The 27,596-nt window shown below is 41.1% G+C and overlaps 1 protein-coding gene across 1 annotated transcript in view; it reads right to left on the reverse strand.

Annotated features, from left to right (window-relative positions):
• PKD1 (polycystin 1, transient receptor potential channel interacting) overlaps positions 1-27,596 on the reverse strand; it is a 2,476,043-nt gene that overhangs the window by 977,692 nt on the left and 1,470,755 nt on the right. Inside the window, exon 28 of the mRNA XM_044088902.1 lies at positions 27,272-27,442. Coding sequence (XP_043944837.1) covers positions 27,272-27,442 — 171 coding nt within the window. The remainder of the gene's footprint in view (positions 1-27,271; positions 27,443-27,596) is intronic.

Genomic DNA, 27,596 nt, shown 5'->3' on the forward strand with positions numbered 1-27,596 from the left:
TGGCCTCACTACAGCCCCCAGAGTGTTTACCAAATGTATGGCAGTGGTTACGGCTCATCTGAGATGTCAAGGATTCCAGGTGTTTCTGTATCTAGACGACTGGCTCCTCTCCGCCACCACCAGGCATCAACTTCTCAAGGCCAGAGACTACACTCTGCAAACCTGCAAACAATTGGGGTTTTCAATAAACTTCGAAAAATCTTCTCTGTCGCCTTGCCAATCTATTACCTTTATAGGCGCAGAATTAAACACTGTCAGTATGTCAGCCAGACTCACAAAACAAAGAATTCTGGACATTCAGAAGTATGTTCGGATCATATTACTCAGCAAGAAGATCAGAGCCAAATTTGTCCTGAAGGTTCTGGGTCTTATGGCTGCGGCCATTGTTCTACTGCCATTAGCCCGCTTCCACATGCGTCTTCTGCAGTGGATGTTGTTCGCTCATTGGTCTTTCCAGCAGCTCCCCATGAGTCACAAGATTTTTGTCACGCAGTCGTGCAAGAGTCATCTAACCTGGTGGATGTCTTCTCCTCTGCTCCATCAGGGCCGACTGTTCCCCCAGTTCCGGTTGCCACAGTCACTTCGGATGCCTCTCTGATCGGGTGTGGGGGGGCATTATCAGGGCAGGATGGTCCATGGGACTTGGCAACCCATAGAATACCATCTGCACATAAATGTCCTAGAGATGAGAGCAGTGCTTTTAACGTTGCAAGCCCTCAGCGACTTTCTTCCCTTAGGGACTATTGCAGTTCAGACGGACAACATGTCTGTAGTCTGGTATATCAACAAGCAGGGCGGGACCAGGTCCTACCCACTGTGTCGAGAAGCTCTCAGACTTTGGCAATGGGCAATCTCCTCTCATCGGTTTCTGATAGCAATGCATATCCCCGGGAGATCCAACCTCTTAGCGGACAGACTGAGCAGAGCTATTCTCATGCCACACGAGTGGTCTCTCAAGCAATCGGTAGTGGACGAGATTTTTCAGAAGTGGGGCTTCCCTTCCTGCGACCTTTTTGCTACACCCCAAAACAGCAAATGCCCGGACTTCTTCACCCTCTTTCCTCTACCAGGCCATTCCCCGAGAGACTCTCTAACCCAGGATTGGCCCTGGGGACTTCTGTATGCTTTTCCTCCATTTCCACTGATACCACAAGTTATTCAGAAAGCTAACGTATTGAGAGCCAAGTTGATCCTCATTGCCCCGTACTGGCCTCGACAAATTTGGTTTCCGACCCTGCATCGTCATCTCCTGGCGCAGCCTTGGCATCTGGACCCAGTTCCAGATCTTCTGACCCTCCAGTCCGGTCAACCGCACCGGGCCATTCATTCTCTCAACCTCACTGCTTGGTTGCTCCACTTCCTTCCTTAGCCAGGCTTCCTATGATCTCTAACCCCGTTAGGAACATCATAGTAGCTTCTCTAAAGTCCTCCACCAGAAAGATTTATGCTAGTAAGTGGAAACGTTTTTCTTTCTGGGCAAAGTCTAAACACATAGATCCCTTTACTGCTCCACTGCATTCAGTTTTGGACTTCTTAGCAGAGATTTTTCAATCGGGGTCTTCTTCTTCTACAGTTAAAGTCCAATTGGCAGCAATTTCTAATTTTCATGTTGGTTTGGCAGATCAAAGCATAATGTCCCACAAGCTTTGCAAAGCCTTTCTGAGAGGTATATTTCTCCTGAAGCCTCCAATCAGAGATCCTCCTCCGCAATGGGATTTGAATTTAATGCTGGCATCCTTGATTCTACCCCCCTTCGAACCGGCTGCTACATGCTCCTTAAAGTTTCTTTCCTGGAAAACAATTTTCTTGGTTGCTGTTACTTCAGCTAGAAGGGTTTCTGAACTTCAGGCCCTCTGTGTCCGTTCCCCTTACTTGATTTTTCACAAAGATAGGGTATCTTTAAGAACTAATCCATCTTTTTTGCCCAAAGTTGCTTCCCAGACGAATCTTAACCAATCTATTGATTTGCCATTTTTTTTCCCTAATTATTCAGACAAAGCTGAACAAAAGCTTCATTGCTTAGATGTCCATCGTCAGCTCAGATATTATTTGGACAGAACTAAACAATTCAGAAAATCTGATCAACTATTCCTTTCTTATGCAGAGAACAGAAAGGGTCTCCCAGTCTCTAAAGTGACCTTATCCAGATGGCTGTCTTCTATCATTTCTTATGTTTATCATCTTAGAGGCAAGCAGCTATCCTCAAAACCAAAAGCACATTCTACCAGGAGCCTGTCCACATCCACAGCCTTTCAGGATAGGCTACCTATTGACACCATTTGTGCAGCAGCCACTTGGGCCACTCCTCACACCTTTGTCTCTCATTACAAATTGGACTTGGCCTTCAGGGACAGGGCTAGGTTTGGTTCCACAGTTCTCAAGAGTCTGTTCCATTGAGCCAAACAGGATAGAGGTGCTAGGGACGCGGTCCCATCCAGCAAGAATGAAGGCGAGTTTGACAACTTAACATTTAGAAGTTATGTACATACCATAACGTTCCATGTTAGTTGTCTTTTCTCGCCTTCTTTCTTGCGTCCCTCCCTCCTTCCCCCTGGCCTGGACTGATCTTGAGGTTGTACCTTCTTTTCGTTGGGGGCGTTGTCACTCTTTCCAAGAGTTCCCAGTAGGAAGAGTCATTATTGTTAGTGGCTATTGGCCTAGTTTCTCCTACATTTAGTAATCTTCTTCCTTGGGAAGAAGGGTTTTTTGGCAGGGTTTTCTTCTAGCTACCAAACGAGATCTGAGGTAGTCACGCCTTGCATCATGGGATATAGGGTTGCCTCGAGCTGGTAAAATGAGTTCTCGAGCTTAGCAAGTGCCGAGTCGGAGCCGAGGATCGGCTCCGAACCCATCCAGCAAGAAAGAAGGCGACAGAAGACAACTAACATGGAACGTTATGTAATAACTTCTAATTTTTTGAGACGGTCTGCATAGGGCATCTGTTTAAGGCCAGTAATCCTCTTTGTGAGGTATTTCTGTGGTCTTTTCAGTTGTTGTAGATGTCTTGTGAGGTACATATCAAAAGGGGCGTTGTACTCTATAATGGGTCTAATGAGTGATGAGTAGAGGGGAACAATGACCTCTTTTTTTCTGGATGAGAATCCTTTTGTGATGAGATGAGCCATGTAGAAGGATTTCCTGAGCACAGTGGCAATGTGATTATCCAAGGAGTGACTACTGTCCAACTGTGTCCCAAGGTCTCATCACATTTTTGGCATTAAGTAGACTACCAGCTATGTGGTAGTTCATGGGTACAGAGTTTTTACCAAAGGGGATGACAATACACTTTTTTGCACTGTGCTTCAGGCCATGGCTTTGACACCAGGTATCTGTCTCAGTGAGGCCCTTTTGTAGTTTGTCCACATCGTTAGAAGTTTTGATTATGGCTCCGAGTTTGCAGTCATCTGCAAACTTTGTTAGCCGAAGAACTTCTGTGTTAGCCTGCACTTCAGAGAAGTAGATACCAAACAGGAGAGAACCCAGGACTGAACCCTGTGGTACTCCACTTGTCACTGGTCTGAAGTCGGATTTGGAATCCGCTACTTTCACAGTGTGGGTTCTGTCCATGAGCCAGTTGGCAACCCATCTTGTGACATAGGGATTTATACCTAGTTTAGTGAGGTTATCTATAATTCCAGAGTGGGGGGAGTGTCAAAAGCCTTGGCGAGATCTAGATAAGCTGTGTAAACCATTTTACCCTCATCTATGGCTTTGGTGACTGCTTCAAAGAAGTCAATCAGGTTTAGGAGACATGATGTTCCTTTTACAAATCCAAACTGGGTAGGGTCCAGAGTTTGGAGATTACCAATGTCTTTGTTTATGGGTTCCACGGTGATATGTTCCATGGCCTTGCAGACCAGGCTCATCAGGCTAATGGGGCGGTAGTTCCCGGGGTCCGTCATGGCTCTCCCTTTGTGGAGTGGGATAACCGTCGCAGTGCGCCATTCAGTGGGTACAAAGCCTGAGGTGAGGCTGTGACTGAACATGGTATTTAGGTAGGGTGCCAGTTCATTCTGTAGTTCGTGTAGAACGCAGCCTGGGATATTGTCAGGTCCCATGGATGCTGTGTTCTTGGCTTTGGAGAATGTGTTTTTTACCTGTGCAGCTGTGATTATAGGAACTTTGCATTCTTCCGGTATAGAGATGGGCCCTCTAGGGGGTGAGAGGGGGGTAAAGTTAGCACTGAACCTATCTGCTAGGATGTTGGCAATATCAGTTGGTTCTGTATATTTAGTGCCATTGTGCTGTAACTCAGAGCAGATCTGAGTGTTCCCATTGAGATTCTTGACATAGCTATAGAATGCTTTGTGGTTGTCTTTAGAGTCAGTGGCAATTTTGTTTTCGTAACTAGCTTTGGAGGATTTTATGAGGGATCTCCGCTTCTTACTGAGGTTGACCAGGGAGTTCCTCCAGTCATGGGATTTTACTCTTTTTTGCAACAGTTTCTTTCTTCTGTTGTAGAGTTGTTTATGGCAGAGGAGCACCAGATTGACTTTCTTTTTTTGGAGGATAACATCTTGGTTCTATTAGGGATAGCATGATCCATGCACTCGTGTAAGTGTTTATAAAGTGCATTTGTCTAGGATTCAGCAGTCATACCTCTATTGTCTATTTGCATGGGTGTCGTGAAGTTTGCCACTTCTGTCTTAAGAAGTGTGAAGTTGGCTTTGGAGAAGTTTTTTACAATGGTTTCCCTAATTGGGGGTGGGGGTGGGATGTGGATGTCTAGGCTGATTAGCTTGTGGTCGGATCTGATCAACGAGGAATTGACCTCTGGTGTGGAACACCGGTTTCCCATGTTGGCAATGACCAGGTCTAGGATATTGCTCCCCCTGGTGGGGGTGTGAATAAGTTGATCCAACGCGTTGGAATTTATGAATTCTACAAAATGTTGAGCAAAAGAGTTGGTACATGAGTAGTTTTCCCAGTTAATGGTGGGGTAGTTGAAATCACCCATTATTAGGGTGTTGGGTTGTACCCTAATACTTTCAGGTGTATCAAGAAATGAGGAGTGGGAATCCTGGGGCATGGTGGGGGGTCTGTAGCAAGCTACAATTTGGATTGCGGTCTTGCCCAGAGTTGGTTGCACTTGGATAATCTCGGATGCATTATGCTGTGCAACTAGCCTGGAGGTGTGGATATCCTCAATGAATATGGACATGCCTCCACCTTTAGTACTTCGTTCTGGGTTAGGTGGCCGAAAGGTGTGGTATGAATTGTAGCCTGGTAATGCAGGGGTGCTCTCTGGAGCTTTGAACCAGGTCTCTGTCACTCATAGCCGGCCTTAGGCATAGGCCAACTAGGCAGCCGCCTAGGGCGCCGGTCTAGCAGGGGCGCTTTTCCAGTATTTATTTGGTATAGGTAGACCAGGATGGGGGCACCAGATAATGTGGTGGGGGCGCGGTGGAGCCCTTTTGCCTAGGGCACCAGTTGACCTAGGGCTGCTCCTGTCAGATGTTAATGTTCTCCATTTTAAGGAGTGCCTCGAGTGAGTGCATTTTGAAGTTTAGACTTCTAGCATTGAGTAGCATTACCCTCAGATTTTGCTTGCTTGTATCTGTTACGGTGGTGAATTTGTCATTTGAACCTTGCCTAAAAAAAAAACACTATAGGGGTGGCAAGAGCCTTATTCCTATTACACAATATTTACTGTTTTACATATCGACAGACATTTACTAAGCTAAAGAGACATAGTATTTACTGCACAGAATTCCACTGCTACTTCTTATTTTAATTAGTTCTGTGTTGTAGTTTTTGGCAGAATTCTGCTTAGCTGCTTTGTTATTGAAACAGCAAGGTATGAAACTGTTGTTTCCACTTAATGACTTAAGGGCATCTAAGAAAGGCTTTCAAACGAGATATTGCTGCAATTCCTTTTTTAGTAAATTACAGGATCTCTGTTTCGGGAGGAAAACTTGCTTAACATCTACAACTATATACACTTTCATATCAACTGAACTATTTTCTTAAAAGTTAAAAACTTAAAGGAAGAAACAGAAAATTGGAACTACTGGTCAACCTAATCAGTACTACACCTCAAAGGACAGATCATTTGCCTTATTATAAAAAATGCTTCTTCCCTCAAAGGAATGCATGTAAGGGGAATATGACATTTTTTAAATATGAACACATTGAGAAACTAGACCTATGCTTGAATGGCCTTCGATATATATATATATATATATATATATATATATATATATATATATGTGTGTGTGTGTGTGTATATAAAAAAATATATATAGATATATACACACACACACACATATATATATATATATATATATATATATATATATACATACACACACAGACACACACACATATATATATATATATATATATATATATATATATATGGATGTATGTATATGTTAACCAGACATGGGCTTGTCAGAAGACCCTGTTCAGCCATGTCCTGAGTCAGATGCAATTACAGGTACAGTTGTTTAATCATTGTTATATTGTGAAGAATAAGGTACAAATATAATGAGCAACACCATGAACATTGTGAAAATTGCCTATTAAAATAATACAAAGTATTTAAAATGTCTGGGACAGGTAGACGTATTAAACACCAGAACACCACTTAAAAACGCAGTACTCAGGATGAAGTATTTACATTATATCAGTGGTTTTCACACTTTTTGAAATGGCAGATCCTTAAAGAATCCATTAGTACTACTCAAGGAACCCCTCATATTCCACTTGCTGCAACCATGTAATTTTATAATAGCCCTGTTATTTATAAAGTATATAACAGGTAGGCAGAAAGACTCCATAGATATATGAACAGGTACATTTATGTTTAGGTTAATAATAAAACAGGCATTTACAGTATTGTCTTGTTATTAAATGGATGAAAACAATGCTTTAAGCTATTTTAAATGTCAGATTGACTTAATCACAGTTGCTAAATGAATGTACTTGTTCTCCCTATCAGATGTGCATGACCATACAGTGCAAGTCCTAACACTGAAAAATAACCTATTTTCAACATATAAAAAGTGCAAGCTGAAACTCACTGTTCATGCTTTTCTGCAGGGAATTTCTGTCCTCCTCTAGCTCACATCGCTTCTACTTATACATACGGACTCCAAAATCACTGCACTTCAGACTTTGGGGGGGGGGGGGATACTCTGAGATACCCTAACGTTGGACTTGGTAAATAGCCATCACATTTGCACATATCTGCACCTTTAGTTAAGGAGGGCTACTTTGAAAGTGTTACTATGAGTTTTTGAGGAACTATGGGAGGGTTTCCATTGTGATATGTAGTGAGAGTAGGGAACAGATGGAGGAGACCCTGGAGAGCTGGAGATATGCTTTAGAGAAAAGAGGAATGAAGGTCAGCAGGACTAAGACAGAATATATGTGTGTGAATGAGAGGGAGGATAGAGGAATGGTGAGGATGCACGGAGTAGAGGTGGCAAAGGTGGATGAGTTTAAATACTTGGGATCAACAGTTTAGAGTAATGGTGAGTGTGGAAGAGAGGTGAAGAAGAGAGTACAGGCAGGATGGAGTGGGTGGAGCAGGGGCAGCCCGTGCTATTGGACTGCCGGACTGCAGCCCCCCTCAGCTGTAAAAATAAAGAAATTAAAAGAAAGTAAAAGATAAAAAAATTCGCAGACTTTCGCGCATGCGCACTAGTTCGGACTGCTGAAACCGTCTGGAGCATGCGCAGACTACTTCAGCAGCAGTCCAGACTAGGAAACATGTAAGAGCAGAGATCCCAGAAGTCTATGCAGTTGATAGACTGTCACTGGAAACTCATCTGAGTCAGACTGCAACATCAGCAGTCTGGGTCTCATGATTTGGACGGGCGTGGAGCTGGAGCTATGGATTTATGTGGACGGGGATTTGAAGCAGCTATATAGGTAAGGTAGGTGTGTGTGTGTGTGTGTGTGTGTGTGTGTGTGTGTGTGTGTGTGTGTGTGTGTGTGTGTGTGTGTGTGTGAATACCCCAGTTGCTATATACTGGTGGCTAGACTCATGGTAGTGTGGTAGGGAATACCTCAGGCTTGAACCCTGTACCTTGTATGCAGGTGTTAAAGACCTGAATTCCCTACCCATCACCATTTGTAAAAAAATTGCAGATATTTGCCTCATATTTGATCTGATCTGTTCCTCATAATATCTGTGGTTTCTAAATGTTGCAATGCTTGATATTTGATGGTGCAGTGGTAGCATTGTTGCCTCACAGCTGCAGGTTCTCAGGTTTGATTCTTGGCTGGGGTGCCTTCTGTGTGGGGTCTGCATATTCTCCCTTTGTTTGTGTGGGTTTGCTTTTGTGCCCTCCCATGTCACAAAGACATGTCTGCATTATTTCTTCCTGGGCCTCTGCTGAAAATTGTTTTTTTGTTCCAAGTCAGACTGTCCTGATTAACAAATTTTAAATAAAATTGACAGTCATTTGAATTTCCAGGTTTCTGAATGTTTAATTCCTTACATATTTGATGGTGCAGTGGTAGCATTATTGCCTCACAGCTATAGGTTTTCTGGTTTGATTCTTGGCTGGGGTGCCTTCTGTGTGGAGTCTGCATCTTATCCCTGTGTTTGTGTGGATTTGCTCTGGTGTCTTACTATTTTACAAAGGCGTGTGTCTGCAGTATTTCTCCTTGGGCCTCTGATGAAAATTGTTTTTGTTCCGTCAGAAGTAAAATTGACAGGAATTTGAATTTCAGACTTCATATTCTTCAGAAAATACATAGTAACACAACCAAGTTTATAAGATGAATATTTGAAATTTGTCCTTATTTTTGGGACTGTATTACCCCATTATTGGCTTTGTCCAGGTTTTTTGTGCTAAGGTTGACAGCTATGGCAAGAACTGAATTCACTGAATATGTTTTAGGGCTGTATTCCCTCATTACTGGGTTTGTACAGGTTTTTTGTGCTAAGAGGTTGACAGCTATGGTGAGAACTGAATTAATTAAATGACAGCCATTTAAGTTTCAGTCTTCCGCTCTTTCACAAAGCAGCTGATTTGGCATAGTATTTCAGTCTTCCGCTCTTTCACAAAGCAGCTGATTTGGCATACTGGTATGTTGCTCTGACTCTTTTGCACAGCGACCTTGGCAGTAAAATGTATGGTGGTAACACATCATTTTATTCTAGCAACTTTCCAAGATTATACAATCAATGTTTAATGTGTCCCTGGTTTTTGGGCTTTTGACCCCCCCCCCAATAAATTTGGCTTTTTCCAGATTTCTTGTGCTGCGAAGTTGAGATGCAGTTGAGTATTGAGTAGATTTTACAAGAAGCTGAGAGCTGCAGGGGAAGAGAAGTTTAGTGCTGCTTATGCTAAGTCAGCTTGCATTGTTAATAGCACAACAGGTTGTGTACTTGCTTTTGATGCAGAAGGTTGTTGGTTCTACTCCCACAATGGGTGAATGCTGCCGTACTGAAAAAGTTAAGATACTAACTATGAGCCTGTTATCAGTTTGCCATCCATTTCCTATTGCAATATTACTAGCTTATCATTTTTAATGCAATATAGGCAATTTATTCCTCAGGGGCATCAGACACTATTTTTCGATGAAACCATGAAATATAAAGGTGTTTGCTAGCAGCAACCTCTTCATTAGTTACAGATTTATTTAATGTGGAATTATTTAGATGACTTTTTTACTTCTTCAGAGATTGTGCATATTTACTGATAATGGTGGACTGTAGAATTGTGCATATTTACTGATAATGGTGGACTGTAGAATTGTGCATATTTACTGATAATGGTGGACTGTAGAATTGTGCATATTTACTGATAATGGTGGACTGTAGAAGTTTGAGTAGACTTTTATGATGGAAATGTTCTGAACTGGGCAGTTTTGTCATTATGGGTGCATGCATTTTGTTTCATTGTTCACTGGAAAGATGTTCTGAATTGGGCAGTTTTGTCATTATTGGTGCATGCGTTTTGTTTCATAGTTTACTGGAAAAATCTTCAAAACAATAGGAAGATGTATCAAAGAGCACATGTATGTTTCATATGCAAGGGGCCTATGATTTGAAAACAGCCCAGAATTAATCTTTATCTGCCACTGGTAAAATGTATTTTCTTTGAATGTGGGTCTTTCAATGCTGTTTCAATGAATGTGAGTTTCAAGGGCAGAGAAGTTTTAATGCTAAGTTTGTTTAGCAGATGTCTTGGTGTTTGTGCTGTAAAATGCAAAATAAAACTTTCAAATGAAGTCCAAATCATCATAGAAGTAAATCAGTATGCACATTAGTGTTTATGGTAAATGGAGTGAAATAGCCAAGTAATGGATCATTGGAATGGCTGCAGGGGGAGGCTCCATTCGACCATGATTTTATGACGGGGAAGGGCGGCAAACTTAAAGACAGCCCCAGCTAAACTATACCTCCGAACTGTCCAGATTTTCACTTCTTATTTTTGGTTTGTTCCTCATAAAATTTGTGGTTGGCAAATCATTTAGGAATTAAGTCACTAAATAATGACACACTGAGTTTCAGACTTCATAACCTTCAGAAAAATGCATGCTAAAGTAAGACCTGTTGTTCTATCAACTGTTTCAGTTTATACAAGAGCAATTTTTAGTACTGTTTATATGTTCCCCCAATATATTTGGCCTTGTCCAGATTTATTGCATTAACAGGTTGAGAGGTACATGCAAATAAATTGCTTTATAGAATTAGGCATAGCCAAACCTCTCAACTGCCCCTGATTTTGGCTCAAAAAGTTGCTCTTCCTCCTAATAATCCCTCCGCAAAATAGCAATTTTGGAAGAAAACATGGAGGGTTTACAATTAAGAAATAACTGTAATAATCAGAGTTATAGATTACTTTTATTTCAGAAATGCATGTACATTCTTTTATTTTGCCAGCTGCTCAAGTTAGCAGTACTAATAAGTGTCCCTTCTTTGACAGGTTCCCAGCTGTATTGTGTGGCTATTTTATATTTGTACATCACATTTTTGGTCCATTTTTCATAAAATTGTGGTTTTTTTTGGCAAATTAGTGACAAATTATTAAAGACTGAAGTCAGAAAATAATGACAGACATTTGAGTTTTAGATTTCATACTATTCAGAAAATTCATACTAATGCAAGACCTATTCTATTATCTTTCTAAGTTTATAAGAGCAATATTTAAAAATTGTCCTTATTTTTGGGCCTTTGTCCCACTTCTTTGTATGGCTTTGTCCAAATTTCTTGCCCTGAGGTTGAGAGGTATGACAAATGTGTCAGGACCATCACAGTCAGCCAGAGACATTTCAAATTGTGACATACTTGTTGCACCCCACTCCCCCATGTAGTGACTCTGGATGTGTCGAAGCAAGTCAAGGAGTAGTTATGCAGTGTAAATGTGCAGAGTATCCCCCCCCCCATCCAAGGTAGACACAAGTACTAGAGTGGCTTTTCATCTGTCCTTGATTTTTGCAGAATGGTCTGGTTTCTGTCATATTTTTTGTACTGTTGATTTATGCTTATTACTCAAAGTGCCTGTTGCTCTGTGTTTAAGTAGCAATACTTTAGTGACCATCAGGTAAGCTTGGCTGAGATCGTAAGATGCAAGTAAGCTTTAATAAGCATACTGTTAAAGAATTACCAACATTGAAAGCCTTTCTGTTGTTGCCATGTAGAGAATACTTAATTAGATAATGTATAAGCCTTGGGTATTGAAATGCATATGACAGTATTTGTAATAAAGGACAGGATTACATTATTTTAAGAAGCTCATTACACTTGGAGACTTCCAGTCATCTCTGCAGGCTTTACCCGTAAACTAAACAGAATGGCAATGGTGTGGTCCATACATAACCTGTACAGTAATCCTTTTAAGCAATGTATCTTGAGCTTATTTCTTGTTTGCTTTTCATTTTTTACTTTGATCATGTTTTCCCCATGAAACAAGTAGATAGCTGTCAGGCAGCAGGTCTTTTTTTGGATAAGAAACATTTTTACAAGTGGGGGCATCAGAGATTTCTACTTTCAGCATGTTACTTGGTACTTTAATAAAGCTGAATATAAATTATAATTAGAACTGCAGTGCAAGAAATGGTTTGAGTTGAGTGCTGTTTGTTTTTCTTGTACTTGATTTTGACTGACATTCCATTAATGTATTTAAAAAGTAATTTATTTTTTCATGCTTTACAACCTTTTTGTTTCCATCTAGATATTAAGTAAGCTGTCATGCAGCCAATGCATTGAAATATTTTTATTCTTCTACACTTCATTTTGTCTTGATTGGACTCTCATAATGACGGTTTGGCACCCAGGGCAGTGTATTTAGTTAGTTTTTGTGGTTTTGAGCATAGCTCACCCCTTTCTAGTTGGCCGCACCCCTTCCCATTGACCCCACCCATTCAGCTGTCTCCTGCAGCCCACCTTTGATTTGAAGTCACCAGCCGCCACTGGTGTGGAGAAGAGTGTCAGTAGTGATTTGTGACAGACGGGTACCAGTAAGAGTGAAAGGGAAGGACTACAAGAGGGTAGTGAGACCAGCTATGTTATATGGGTTGGAGACAGTGGCATTGACAAAAAGGCAGGAGTCAGAGCTTGACGTGGCAGAGCAGAAGATGTTAAGATTTGCACTGGGTGTGACGAGGATGGACAGGATTAGGAATAAGTATATTAGGGGGTCAGCCCAGGTTGGAAGGTTTGGAGACAAAGTCAGAGAAGCAAGATTACGTTGGTTTGGACATGTGCTGAGGAGGGATGCAGAGTATATTGGGAAAAAGATGCTAAGGATGAAGCTGCCAGGTAACAGGAAAAGAGGAAGGCCTAAGATAAGGTTTATGGATGTGGTGAGAGAGGACAAGGTGGTTGGTGTGACAGAGCAAGATGCAGAGGACAGGAAGAAATGGAAACAGTTGATCCACTGTGGCAACCCCTAATGGGAGCAGCTAGAAGAAGAGGAAGAAGAAGATGGGAGGGTTTCCAAATTCTAGAGACTATAGTGGAGAGCATTCTGTCGGTAATAGCTGGTGTGTGTGTGTGTGTGTGTGTGTGTGTGTGTGTGTGTGTGTGTGTGTGTGTGTGTGTGATTAACTGAATTCTGACCACCAATTCTGACAGCTTAGTGAACAATGGCATTCTTTACTTTATCTCTTACAGTTAAGGTAAATACACAGTTTAGTATGTTATATGTAAAGTGGTAATCAGACTGGTGGCTTAGATTACTGGAATGCACCACAAGGCCAATGCTTTAAGTGGAAGTGACTTTTTCAGTTTCAATGGTGGTGCAACGGTTAGCATGGTCACCTCACAGCAAGAGGTTCTCTGGTTCAGTTCTTGGCTGGAATGCCTTCTGTGTGGAGTCTGCATGTCCTCCCTGTGGTCGACTGAGTTTTAAAAGACTTGCAGGTAGGTGCATGTATATGTGTGTGTGTGTGTGTGTGTGTGTGTGTGTGTGTGTGTGTGTGTGTGTGTGTGTGTGTGCCTTCTGTGAAAGCTGGGTGCTGGGCTGGCAACTCGATACTGTAAAAATAGCACTGCCAATCAATCTGTGGACCAGTGATCTGCTGTGGCAACCCCTAACTGGGAAAAGCTGAAAGACATTGCTTTTATTAGTAAAAGTAATACTATATACAGCTTTAACTTGCAAGTATTTTTTACAACTCTGTATGAATGTTAAAGGGGAAGCATGTACATAAACTCAAATGTTTATAACAGAGGTCTTAAAATTCGTTTGCCTAAACTATCTGTGATTTTGAAGAGTATGCTTTTGGCGCATCATTTGGAAGTCCAAAAGAGCATTATTTTCATTCTCAAGACTTTACCACCAGTTTGTTTACTTAAAGCCATAGGTGACACAAATTTGTGTGATCTTCAAGAGAGACACTCCATGAAGTTGAATTTGTTTCTATAGTTTGTCGAGGAGCAACATCGGTGAAAAGGATTTGAGTTAATGTTTTTAATGAAAACTAAGACAAGAACTGGGCAAAGGATTGATCCCTGGAATTTCAGTTACAGTTTGGAATTTGAAATTTGAGTTTTTACGTTAAACATCATTAAAAAATGGGTTTCAATATATGTTTTTTTTCGGATGGCCTCTCAAGTCCAGTTATGATGATTATTATTATTATGATGATTCTACAGTCATCCCCATTGCTGACAATCCACCTGACCTCCACTCTACTACCCAAGCATCATTCAACACCATAGAGACATGGCTTTGTGACAACAAATTAATTCTCAACCCTAAGAAAACTAAGCTCCTACTCTTCCTCCCAAAAAACCTCATCTCAAAACATTTTCCATCCTATCTAGCAACAACACTGTCATTACCTCTGACCCTAGCACTAAACTGCTAGGAGTCATAATAGATGATCAGCTTAAATGTGATCTCCAAATCACCACCTCTATCAAAGAGACTCACCAGAAACTCGGACTCCTTTACTGGAACAAAAGACATTTAACCAATTGAGCCAGAATAACTCTCTCCCATGCATTTCTTCTTCCCACCCTCCTTTATAGCTTTCAATTATACAAAAATCTTAACACCACACTCATAACCAGATTTGAAACTACATATAATAAAACTGCCAGATTTGCAGCAAACCAAACCTACAAGTCACGCCATTGCCTATCTCTTAAAACAATTGCAGTGGCTCGAATTACCTCATTTGCTGCTACTACAGCAACTGTTAATTATCCACTCCATCCTCTATCTACCATCTTTCTGTCCTAGCCTTCAATCAATTATAACAAAATATTCCCCAACCAGGACACTACATAGCTCAGAACAAGACAGCCTACAAACCCAAAACCAAATCAGGGTGTTTACTCTATAACTATAACCCTGCTACAACTTGGAACCAACTACCCTTAGAAATTAGGTCCCTTGACCAAACAAAACATTTCAAACTAGCCACTCGGGAATACCTAATAAATAAATGGTCCTGCCATTGTAGTCATCCTCCCTGAAACTACCTAACCTTAGCTTCTGTGTCTCATACCTCCTTTCTTTTCCACTGTCTGTCTTAATATTCATCTACCTCTCTGTCTCATTGCTTAACCTCTACATTACCTTACTACTCCCACCTGTACCTGTTCTGTATATAACTACTTAGGAATAATGAACACTGTTTTCCCTACATTGACATTCTACCTAAGTTTTTGTTGCAAGAATTCTGACATTGTACTCTACTGCTTTTCTGTATGATTTGTTGTAAATGCTTTTTGCAGTTTGATCTCTAACATTTGTACCCAACTGTTTTCTGTAAAATTTTATTGTAAAATGTTATTTCTCTAACTGTTTTAGCTGCCAATTCAATTTTCTTGCTGACTGTATGTAAAATGTTAATACTGACTGCAAAGCTTTTCTCCTTGGGTCTCCACTGAAAAAAGAGCAAATGCTCAGCTGGACTAACCCGGTTAACAAATGTAAAATAATAATAAATAATAATAATAATTATCGACAGACCTAGAAGTTGGCAGGTAGTAGCCTGTGACTGTTGAGACTCATTCACCAATTTCTGTGCTAGCCTTCAGTATGACATTAAAAAGTAGCAGACTTGGGGAGGATGTTGCTATGTGTAACAGTTATAGCTCTCAAACTTCAGTTTTCCAAATGTGCAGCAATGCCTCTTAAAATGTGGAGCAAACAGGACAGACATTTAACTCTAAAGTTCATGGCATAGTTAAAATGTTGCATTACTCAGTAATAATAACTTCAGATTTCTGTTTTGTATGGCAATTTTTCATGGAACATGACATTTTATGCACTTAAATGTGGAATAGTCCTTTACAATGAGGTAAGACTGAGGGGATGTGATACAGGTGACCATACTGGAGAGCAAAGGAAAATAATTCAAAAACATTTGCCCATGTAGCATGGATAGCCAGACTTTGCTTAATTTAATGCAACCAACTCTAAACTCAGTTTTGACTGTCATATTCACCAGAGCAAGGAACTTTATTTTTCCCCTTTACAAAGTGTGCTTTTTTAGTCTTTACTCTTCATGAAAAGTTACTTCTTCCTTTTTGCTGAAGCTTTCAAGGGTAAGTCGGTATCAGTAGATCTTTGTCTTCCTAACACTTATTCTTTCCTTTCCACTCCTGATTATTTTCTCCTCAGAAGGTGAGAACCAAGATACTTTGGTTGTCACATTAAAGTCCGGATATAATTCAAAATTCTCTCTGCAGTAATGCCCTTCTGGACAAAATATCTTATATGTTTACATTTGTTACTAACAACTTTAATGGGAATATCAAGACTACATAATAAAAGAGAAACATACTACATAACGGACAAAGATGGAAAACAGAACCACGCAACAAAATGGTTTTGAAGTAGCAAGAAGAAGAAAGGAAATGGAAAAGGCCAATTCTGGATTTATATTTACTCAGGACTAGTACAAGATAAAGTAAAAAGAGTATGGTGTCACATGAAACATATTAACTCCTGTAACTGACATTAATGAACTGATGAAAAAAAGCCAACAACTGATTCTGCAAAAATCGCGTTTTACTTAATGAAAAGCATATCTTTCAAGAGGATCTAAACCATTCTGTTACACTTAAATCATTTCTTTGTTTAATGTTTATAGTACAAATTCCAATAACGCATCTTAAACTTTAATTTGCTAGTGTGGCACTGGGCTGGTTTATTCTGCACCATATTCATTTGAGTGATATTACTCGCTCAGGAATTTGCAAATTACCAGGCCCATTCATACCCTCTGACCCCTTGTGTTTGGTCGTCATCCATGGTGAGGTAGGAGGTTTAGAAGATTTTCTTCTGTTTTCTTAACCTCTATCCCCACTGGCTGCAAACCATGCTGCAACGTTCCTAATGCTGGACCATGTAAGATGGTGCTTCAAACCCCTCTGTTCATGTGCATCCCTTGGCAAGTTCAAACTCCCCACAATTCCTGTTTGCAAGTACTGTAATCATCAGTCTTCCACCAGGTGGTGCTCTTGCAAAAGAACCCTGCCACTCTACCAACATCATCTCCTCTCAACTGGAGTCCAATAATGTAATAGATATGTTCAACCTTTAGGGTAAGGGATCAGGAAACTGATCTCCCTGTCTCGATCTGGGTCCATCTATAAAATGCATTAACTCTACTCTATACAGATTTTGAAGAATAAATCTCAGGCGCAGCTCTGTCTGAATAAATAATTCTCAGGCGCAGCTCTGTTTGAATAAATAAATCTCAGGCGCAGCTCTGCTTGATCAATGTCCTTTATTATAGCTTTCTATTTACAAGCAGTTCAACACTTAAGCATCTGCTTAAGAAGTATCCTTTACAGTAATAATAGTGTATTCTTAGTCTTTAAATACTGTAATATATTACAATGCACACAAACCTCAAATCATACTTTTGTAAGCTTTCACAAATTTTTATATCTTGAAAACTGTACAACTTAGACATAGTGTTACAACATTTCTGTTAATCAGACATAAGCTTTCACATGACAAGAAATTCCTCTATAAGTGCATGTTTATTGCGATATTTAGAGAAATATGTAAACATATGCTTAACTGTACAATTAACAAAACAAATAATACTGGATATCTCTCAAGATGTGCAACTTATAGTGTAAAAATCAGTCAGTTTTCTTCAACATCTAAGGTTTCAACTAATGTTATGCAATAGTTTGTAAGTCACTCGGTTTTTGAAATATTAAGCACAAAGGAAATATTGCTTATTTTCATAATTACTAGAAAACAACTAGCAATACTTCTAGTATAGTGTGACATAAACCAGCATTAAAAGTGAATTATCCTGTCTTTCATATTGATGTTTCACACCATGCACCTCAGTAATGTCATTCTGTTAATAACGCATTGCCCTTTCTAATACTACCTATCATTAGCTGGCAAGTTGCTTAAAGAAGCCAGACCCCAAAATTTTCTGGATGCCATAAGGCTGTATGTGTGTGAACTGGAAGTATACAAAAAAGGTATTAATTACTCAAACCATGGTCATCTGAAAATCATTTAGGCCTAGAACTTCTACTCCAAATTGTTAGTAGACATTATGTTTTAGACAGAATTAAAAAGCATTTTATGGCAAGATGTAATAGTGTCTTATACCTAGCTATATAATCACTTTAGTTAATGTTTCAGTTTTGGAAACTAACCCAGCACAAGCAGGTGTTAGAATTTAAGGAGCTAGAATATGCCTAATCTATTTAGTTTGCTCCAGATGTATATTATGATTCCATTCACATTTCAACATGATCTTCCTGAAGTAAGGGAAACATTTTTGTAGCAGTTCAAGAGGAGCTGAGCAAAAATACTCTTGTGAGGTTCTCTTGCTGCTTGGGTGTTGCTACCAGCAGGGGCCTTAGGTCAGCTGGTGCCCTAGGAAAAAGGGCTCCATGGCACCCCCTCACACCACCCTGGTACCCCCATCCTGGTCTACCTACACCAAATAAATACTGGAAAAAGTACAGTTTTGTACCTACCATAAATGTAGATGTCCGATAGGTATGCATCTGCAGTCCTCACATATGGATTGTCCTGCCTCAGGCAGCCCTTCGGTTGGCCGGATTCCAAAGTCTGGGTTCGGCGTCGGCTGACGTCGCCCTTTCCCCGACGTCAGAGCGCCTGGGGTATAAAAGCATCAGCCGATGCCATCTTCCTCAGTTTTTCTTGTCCCAGATGCCAGGTGCCCTCTAAGGAAGGCTAAATTTGGAGAAATGCAATAAATTCCAAACATGCACAGGAATATATATATATATATATATATATATATATATATATATATATATATATATATAAAACAAATACACCATAATAGATAACCCCAGCTAGCTATGAGAGGGATAAGTACCCAAGAAATACCACAGAGGGGAAGGAGGGAGGGTAAACCTGACTGCAGATGCATACCTATCGGACATCTACATTTATGGTAGGTACAAAACTGTACTATGTCCTTCAAGGATGCATCTGCAGTCCTCACATATGGGTAGAATACCATAGCCAATCTGGGGGTAGTAGGATCTATGTAAAGGATGGTGTAGCTAAAATACCCTGCAGGACTGCAGTAGCAAAGCCTGTTCTGGATCTGGAATATAAAGGTAAATTGTAATGCTTGGAAAATGTATGCACGGAGCTCCATGTAGCAGCCTCTAAAATGTCCTTGGTAGCCACCCCTCTTAAGAAGGCTGTGGAGGTGGCTGTGGCTCTGGTGGAATGAGGTCTAATGTTAGCTGGCACAGTTTTGCCATGAAAGGAGTAACAAAAACGAATGCAATTCCCTATCCATTTTGAAATTGTCTGTTTGGAAATTGCTTTTCCTTGTGCATCAGCAGCATATGCTACAAACAGCTGGTCAGTTTTTCTGTAACTTTTAGTCCTGTCCAAGTAGTAGCGCAACTGTCTGTGAATGTCCAGGGTATGCAGAAGTTTCTCCCCTTTGTTTTGTGGATTTGGAAAGAAGGTAGGCAGGTGAATAGCTTGGTTCAATGAGACCCTGGATACCACCTTTGGCATAAATGAAGGATTGGTTCTCAATGAGACTCTGTCCTGATGGAAAATAAGGAATGGTTGTACTGCCATGAGGGCCTGTAACTCAGATACTCTTCTTGCTGAGGTTATGGCCAGAAGGAAGGCAGTCTTCCAAGACAGGAACTGTAGTTCTGAAGATGCTGCTGGTTTAAAGGGAGGCAGTGTTAGTTTTTCCAACACGAAGTTAAGGTCCCATGTAGGCACTGGTGGTTTCCTTGGAGGATTGATGTTTTTAATTCCTCTTAGAAACTGTCTTAGGAGAGGATGAGAGAAGACAGGTGGATCAGTATTGTATTCTGCTGAAATTGCTGAAGCATGAATTTTAATGGAAGAGTAAGACAGGCCATTGTGGAGCATTTCTGCCAAGTATTCCAGGATATGTGCCATGTTCATCACTGTCGCATCTAGGCCCTTTGTGGTGCTCCAAGTGCAAAATCTTTTCCATTTTGCTGAATATGCCTTTCTTGTGGAAGGCCGGCGTGCTTCCATGATGATATCCTTCACTCTCTTGGATAGCTTATCCTGGGGAGGAGTCAAGGTATTCTCCAAGCTGTTAGTTGCAAGGTTTTCAGGTTGGGATGCAGAGTTTTGTAATTGTGCTGTGTCAGGAGAAGTGGCCATTGAGGAAGAGGCCACAGTTTCGTGCGTGACATGCTCTTTAACAGTGGGTACCAGTGCTGTCTTGGCCAGTCCGGAGCTATCAGAATCACTTTTGGCTGCTCTGTCCTGATCTTCAGTAAGACCTTGGTCATTAATGGAAGAGGTGGAAATGCATACACTGTTAGAGTTCTCCAGCTGAAAGAGAGGGTGTCCACTTTCCATGCTTGTGGGTGGTATGTCCTTGAGCAGAATTTCTTCAGCTGATGATTGAGGTGGGAGGCAAAAAGATCTATGTCCGGCCTCCCCCATGATTGTGTTATTTGAAGGAAGATGTCTGGGTGCAGCATCCATTCGTGTGCATCCATGATATTTCTGCTTAGGCTGTCCGCCAGTATATTGTCTTTTCCTGGCACAAACTGGGATTGTAGCTCTATATTGAGTTTCAGGGCAAGATCCAATAGATTCATTGCCAGTCTGCAAAGAGGGTAGGAATGGGTACCTCCTTGCTTGTTTATGTACCACATAACTGTGGTGTTGTCTGTCCTTATTAGCAGGTGGCCTTGATGCATAAAGAGTTTGAAGGCCTCGATTGCATGTATCACTGCCAGCATTTCCTTTTGGTTTATGTGCATGCGTAGCTCTTTTTGTGACCATAGTCCTTGAATGCATCTGCCCTCCATGTGTGCTCCCCATCCGTGGTCTGAAGCGTCTGTTGTAATGGATTGGCTGGCTATTGGTTTGCTGAAGGGCAGACCCCTGTTTGACTGGCTTGCTTGAGCCCACCACAGAAATTCCTTTTGTAGGCATGGAATGAGAGGTATCAAAGTTTCTAAGCTGTGACTGTGCGGAGTCCATAAACTCCTTAGGTACCATTGTCGTTTCCTCATATGCAGCCTTGCTTGTGGAATCAGAAGAATGCAAGATGCCATGTAACCCAGGGCCTGCAGGATTTTCCTTGCAGTCAGCTGAGTTTGTCTTGTCAGATTTTTGAAGTAATCCGGTAGTTGTCTTTGTTTTTCTTCTGTGAGAAAAGCCATTTGGGTGGTTGTGTCTAGATTCGCACCCAGAAAAGTTATTCTTTGGGATGGAACAAGTCTTGATTTGTGAATGTTGACTGTATATCCCAAGGCCTGAAGTAGGTGGATGGCATAATTCAAGTGTTTTACCAAACTTTGTTGGCTGTCCGCTTGTATAAGGCAGTCGTCCAGATAAGGGTATATTTGAATCCCCTGAAGTCTGCAGTGTGCAATTACTGATGCCAGGCATTTCGTGAATACTCTGGGCGCAGTAGATAAGCCAAAGGGCAATGCTGAGAATTGATAATGCTCTGAACCTGCAAGAAATCTGAGGTGTCTTCTGCAACTTTGTCTGATAGGGACATACAGGTATGCCTCCTTGAGGTCTAGAGTTACCAGCCAAGACCCCTTGCCCAGCATGGGAAGGAGCTGCTGTAGAGTCAGCATTTTGAATTTTGGCACGAGGTAAGTATTCAGTGCGGACAAGTCGAGAATAGGCCTCCATTGTTTTTCTTTTCTTGGAACAAGGAATAGTCTGGAATAAAATCCTTGGCCTTGTTCTGAAAGAGGAACCTTTTCTATAGCTTTCATTTGCATTAAGTTGAAGATTTGTTTCAAAGCCTCTGCCCTTTGATTCGGTGGCAGGTCTGGCATGCCTTTTCTTTTTGGTAATGTGTGAAAATGGAACCTGTATCCTTTGTCTATTATTTGCAGTGTCCATTTGTCCCTTGTAATACTGTGCCAATTTTCTGAGAATAAAGAAAGCTTTCCGCCCAAAGGTGCTTACAATTGAGCCCTGGTTGGCGGTGTCAAAGTAAAGTCATTGAGTCTGTCCTTGTGCAGCAGTTGCAGGCCCTGCACTACCTCTCTGGTTGGAAGGCTGCCATTGACGTCCTCTGTAGGAGCCTCTAGCTTGCCCTCTACCTCTGGCACGCCTGTTCTTGCCTCTTTGAAATCTGTCTGTGTCTGGAAAGGACCAATTCTTGGAAGGCCAATTTCTGCTGAATCTTGGTGGTTGGACTTGGAGAAAATCTTTGACTGTTTGTACAGATTTTGCCTTTTCCTCAAATTTCTTTAAGACCTCCTGAGCAGTGGAGCCAAATAACTTTTGCTTTTCCAGTGCAGCATCCAGAAGCTTTGCTTTAACATGGTCTGGCAGAGATTGTTCCTTCAGCCAAGCATGCCTACGTATGACTGCACCTGTCATAGCTGACCTACATGAAGATTCCAATGCATCATAACCACACTGCAAGAAATGGTTGCTAACCTGTTGGGAGTTATGTACCAGATCCTGAAGTGATTTGTGATCTAGGGGTTCAGGTGAAGACAGTTTTTTATGCAATTCATCTAACAAATATTCTTGGTACTGTATCATATGAAACTGACAATTTAATGCCCTCATAGAAAGAGTAGCAGAAGTATACACTTTTTTACCCCATCTCTCTAAAGCCCTGGACTCCCTTTCAGAGGGGAGTGGATTTTTAGTAGTGGCAGCTGCAACCCCTTTAGGGCCCTGGGAAATAGTTTCTGGATCAGCAGAGTGGGCCTTGTAAAGGAAATGATGAGAGTCCGGGACCCTGTAGTACCTATCGGGTTTAACAGGAGCCGGAGGAAGTGTGTCAGGGGTTATGCTAGACTCAGAGTACACATCATCAATGACATTCAAAACAGGAGGAATAGCCAAAGGTCTATGCTGAGGTAAATGCAAAAAAGTCCTTAATCTCTTCCTGGAATCAGAGAATTCCTGGCCCTGCCATCGGAAATGCTCTCTCATAGTGTGAAGGGTCTCCTCGAAGGACAGCTCTTCAGGAGGGGAGGCCGAGGGGATAGATTCCTCTGCATCAGAATCCTTGTAGGCCGAAAAAGCCTCCTCCTGGTAGTCCGAGAGAGCAGAGCCATCAGAGGCCTCATCTGAGGAGTGGGGATCAGAGGGCTCAACCCTGGGCCTTTTGTCTAGAGGAGGTTGAGAGCCCCTGTCCGGATGTGGCTGTGAGCCCCTAATTAAGGAAATAAGGTCTTCTGCTAAACTTAGAATCTGAGAACCTGTAGTGGGTCCCTGAGGGATAACCCTGGGAGGCAAAGCTTTTGTGTGTTTAGCAGCTTTAGCCCTTGTGAATGCCTTTATGGACATGGAAGCAGGAGGCCTGACTGCACCACGTGCTGGTGTAGTTTTGTTTAGAGGAATGGTGTCGGAAGTTTCCATGACACCAGTTTCTGATGGAAATTCAATAACTGACTCAGTAGGGGCCTCCGGGGCCGAGATTGTCGGTTGAGCGGTTTCGGTGGACAGAAGTACCAAGAACTCGGTTTCAGCCGAGACCGAGACACTTGCGGTAGGCCTAGCTGTGGTTTCAGCCGAAACCGCGGCCCGTATGTGTCGGTCCTTGTCCTTCCGTCTCTTGGTTAAATGCGCAGTCGGAGTCTCCGATGGCATATTGTAAGAGAAACTAGCCCCAAAAAATTCCTCTGCAAACTCCGCCCGACGCCTAAGAGTGCGTCGATTGAAGGAAGCACAGGCAGAACAGGCTAAGATGTCGTGGTCTGGGCCTAGGCAGGGGAGGCAGTAAGAGTGGAAATCCTTATGAGGTATTTGTTTCCCACAAGTTAAGCAATTATTAACTTTATCTGACATCGGCTGAGGCAAGAAAGAGTCCCCAACGGGGTACTTAGCTTTTGAAGTCTTCGGTTTAGCTGAATTACAGGAGCTGGCCGACCGGCACTTGCGAACTGCTTCTGCTTCGGGCACCACGCGGCAAGAAAGACTGGGGAAGATGGCGTCGGCTGACGCTTTTATACCCCAGGCGCTCTGACGTCGGGGAAAGGGCGACATCAGCCGACGCCGAACCCAGACTTTGGAATCCGGCCGACTGAAGGGCTGCCTGAGGCAGGACAACCCATATGTGAGGACTGCAGATGCATCCTTGAAGGACATCTGCCCCTGCAACAGCACACCCTAGGTGGCCGCCTAGTTGGCCTATGCCTAAGGCTGGCTATGGTTGCTACTCACTTCTTTCTTAGCCCTCTCATACTCTATGGCATCTTTCTGCTTCAGTTACATTATCAGATCTGCTGGATAATTTTTATCTTGCAGTTATTCTCAACCTCCAACTGCATGAAGGATGAATCATAGAATTGTTTGCATTTTTCATATTTCTAGGCAAATGCTATGATGCTGTACAAGAGTCACACGTACTCCCTCTGGCATAGGGGTAAGAACTTATTTCCTCAAAAGAGCTAGTTAACAGCTGTCTCACCCAGGTTACTCCCCAATAAGTTTTATTTTACTATCCTACAGCTATGTTTTTGATAGTAATCACAAGTATTGTAAGTTATGCATTTGTGAGCAGCATGAATGGTTTTACAGATGTGCTAGTCAACTGTTTTAATAGTCTTTCCTTAAAAATTATTATTCCTCTGGTGAACCTAACTAATATATATAACTAGTGAACAAACAGATATATACTATGTAATTCATTCTAGTTGATATCTCGTCTATCATTATACCCCAAACTCTGTTCATTTTCTTCCAATATATTTCTTGGTAGATATTTCAATGTGCTCTAAGCACACATTACTGAGCAGCATTTAAATTGATTTCAAAGACCTTGGCTACTACTTTCGAGGAAATGGAGTTGTCACTTTACACAAAAATAAAATACTGACAGGAAGGTCTCTTTAGGAATATATTCATGCTTCAAGCAAAGCAGAAAACACAGATCCCAGATAATCATCTGGGACACACAGGACTTCTTCACAGCTAAGTTACAATTTTAGAAATACAAGATATGCATGGATTTTAAAACATTTCTTGTCCAGTATCCATTTGCAGATGGGTAGCGACCTTTGACCAACAGGGTTTTATTACTTTTACATCTAACTGAAATTACTTTAGTGACGGGCAAGTACCTGAAATAAGGTAGTACCCAAATTTAAAATCATAGAAAGATCAGCATATGCATGAAAAACTGTTCAATTGATTTCATGTGAATCAGAGTACATGAAATGGGAGAAAAGCCCAGATGAATAATGTAACATGCTAGAGAGGCTGAAGTCCACTAGTCCTAGTCCAGTAGGTTGGAAACCTCATTGTATAACAGACCAATTCAGAATGCAGGTGGACAACTGAATGTCATGAATACCATGGCCCATGATTGGTGGAAAAACTTCAGGTTTCATCCACTTGGCTCACTATACAAAGAGAGGGGAAAATTCTTCAACTGTGGGTTAGGATTCATTTAAACTGCAGGCATTTCTTCCCCTGATCCACCATTTTATGTTTTGATTCTCTTCATCAAAAAAATAGTAAAATATATTTGTGACAACCAGAGTTTTGGGGTTCAAGAAAGTAAATCCAAAAACGTCTTATTAGATCATGACAGAAAGGTTGAACCTGGTGATCTAATTCTAATTCTTTACTGGGCACGCAATAGATAATTACCATCCACTCTCAACATATAGTCTTCAAGAAACACACACACACACACATATATATATATATATATATATATATATATATATATATGTACCCATCCCCGAGAACCCCTCACATGGTTAGACTCTGAGAAGGCTGTGGTGGCTTGGTGAGTCAAATGCCTACCCTCAGGATGCCCACTGTAATCCAGCCCCTTCACGGCTATTTGCATACTGCTCCACTTCACCCTCACCCAGTGACAGGCATGTTCATCCTCCTCTGCCAATGCCATCAACTGCTAAAGCAAATTTGGGTTACCTGGGTTGTAGTCAGGGCTTTACCCCTCTACACTGGCGATGCTGGGTCAGAAATTCTATTTTTTATAGAAAGTGGGTTTTGCACATTAATTCTGTGAACCACTGACCCATAGCTGTGAGAAAAAAAAACACAATCCTAGCCTTTTTACATTACAGTTCTCTAATTAGAATCCTTTATCCACCACAGACATACTGAGGTACACATTTGTGTGGGGGGCTTCTAGAAGGTAATATTGTACCATGGGTAAACAGTTAATTGTCCGTTTCCTCTACAAGCATTAATTACTATAAAAGTACAAGAATATGGGTTTGAGTTTTTACTTAGATATGAAATATGGCAAATCCATTCCTGCTTGGTATCTTTTTTCTTTATATAATAAGCATGTAGTTTCAGCAAACATAGGCAAACTATGTCTGCACTTTTCATTACTGGAAATGTCCTCTATGTCGCCTTACTTCTGTTCTTAGTCAGTTTTATTTTTATTGGGAAACATTTGTTTGTCAAAAGGAATTTCTTCTGCAGGAAGGAAATAAAATCCAATGGACTAAATATCCTAAACATGAGAGTCACAAAAATGTAGATCTTCATTCTCACCCATCCCACTGACGTTCAGATTCTTAGCAAGTAATAAAAAACTGTTTAAATACTTTACTTTTCCCTTACATGACATTTAACAGGTTCATTTCACTCCAGTTATGTTTTCTTCCACTGAAACAGAAAAGAGCAATGTTTCATCAGTTGTTATTTCATTAAGAGCAGTGTGTTTGGGATAGAACAAAATCAGTAAGTAGTACAGGTAAGGGAGTTTCTCCTTACCCCTACTGCTATTGTGCAGTCTTGTAGTTGGTATATTGAGAATCAGGGATATGGGGTGCACTTGGGGCTTGCCCCCAGCAAAAACACTTTACTTTTTTTATGTTTTTATTGTAATGTTTTTATTGTATTAGCTGATAGCTTGGTCAGTTGAGGTGTATGCTTTGTTGGATTGTATTCCAATGAAACTATATTTTGCTGAACTAATAAAGATGTCCATTAATGACTTGGATGCACAAAAAATTAGCCAGATAAAAACTCACTTGTGCAGATGCATACATAAAATAGTATTCTCCAGTGAAATGGTTGGATGATGCAAGACAAGAGACACAGCCTGCACTCTTTCTATGTTAGGAAAGTTACAACTGAATGCACAGGTAGTTGCATGTGTATGTACTTGTGCAAGTGCACATGTATATATGTGCCTGTACATGGCATATCTATGTTTTGGGAGACAGTTTAGAGGCAATATCAGAAAGTATTTCTCTACAGTAACATAGTGGCACATGTAGGGTTCAAACAGTAATTTTCTTACACAGTCTGTGTGTGTTGCATGTTAAGATCTTCAACTAATACAATACATACAGGAATTAGCACTTTGGATGGGCAGCCATTACATGCCAGAGTATGTATTCCATGTAGATTTCCTTTAAACTTCATTCTATGACAATTTTCTTTGCTCTTACCTTTATTGTCATGCCATATGCGTATTTTCCAGATACTCCCAAGGTTCCTCTCTGTAGCAACACGGAATATATCTAGACTGTTCCTGCGGCAAATGTTATCCCCATCAAGATGCCTATGGCCGCTTTTATTTTCTTTGCCATACAGACTGATTCCTACATGAGCTGTTGTACCTAAAACCATTTAAATATTTAGAATTTCAATGCATTTTAATCAAAATGCGACTCTAAATACAAGTAATACAGCAGTCGTATTCATGCATCTCATACAGTCTCTCTGTCTGCCTCACTAATGTACTCTCAGTAGGGGGATCCACTTCTGGACAGA

Source organism: Protopterus annectens, chromosome 12.part0 (genome assembly GCF_019279795.1).
Source record: "Protopterus annectens isolate FY-2018-M chromosome 12.part0, PAN1.0, whole genome shotgun sequence".
Lineage (NCBI taxonomy): Eukaryota > Metazoa > Chordata > Ceratodontiformes > Protopteridae > Protopterus > Protopterus annectens.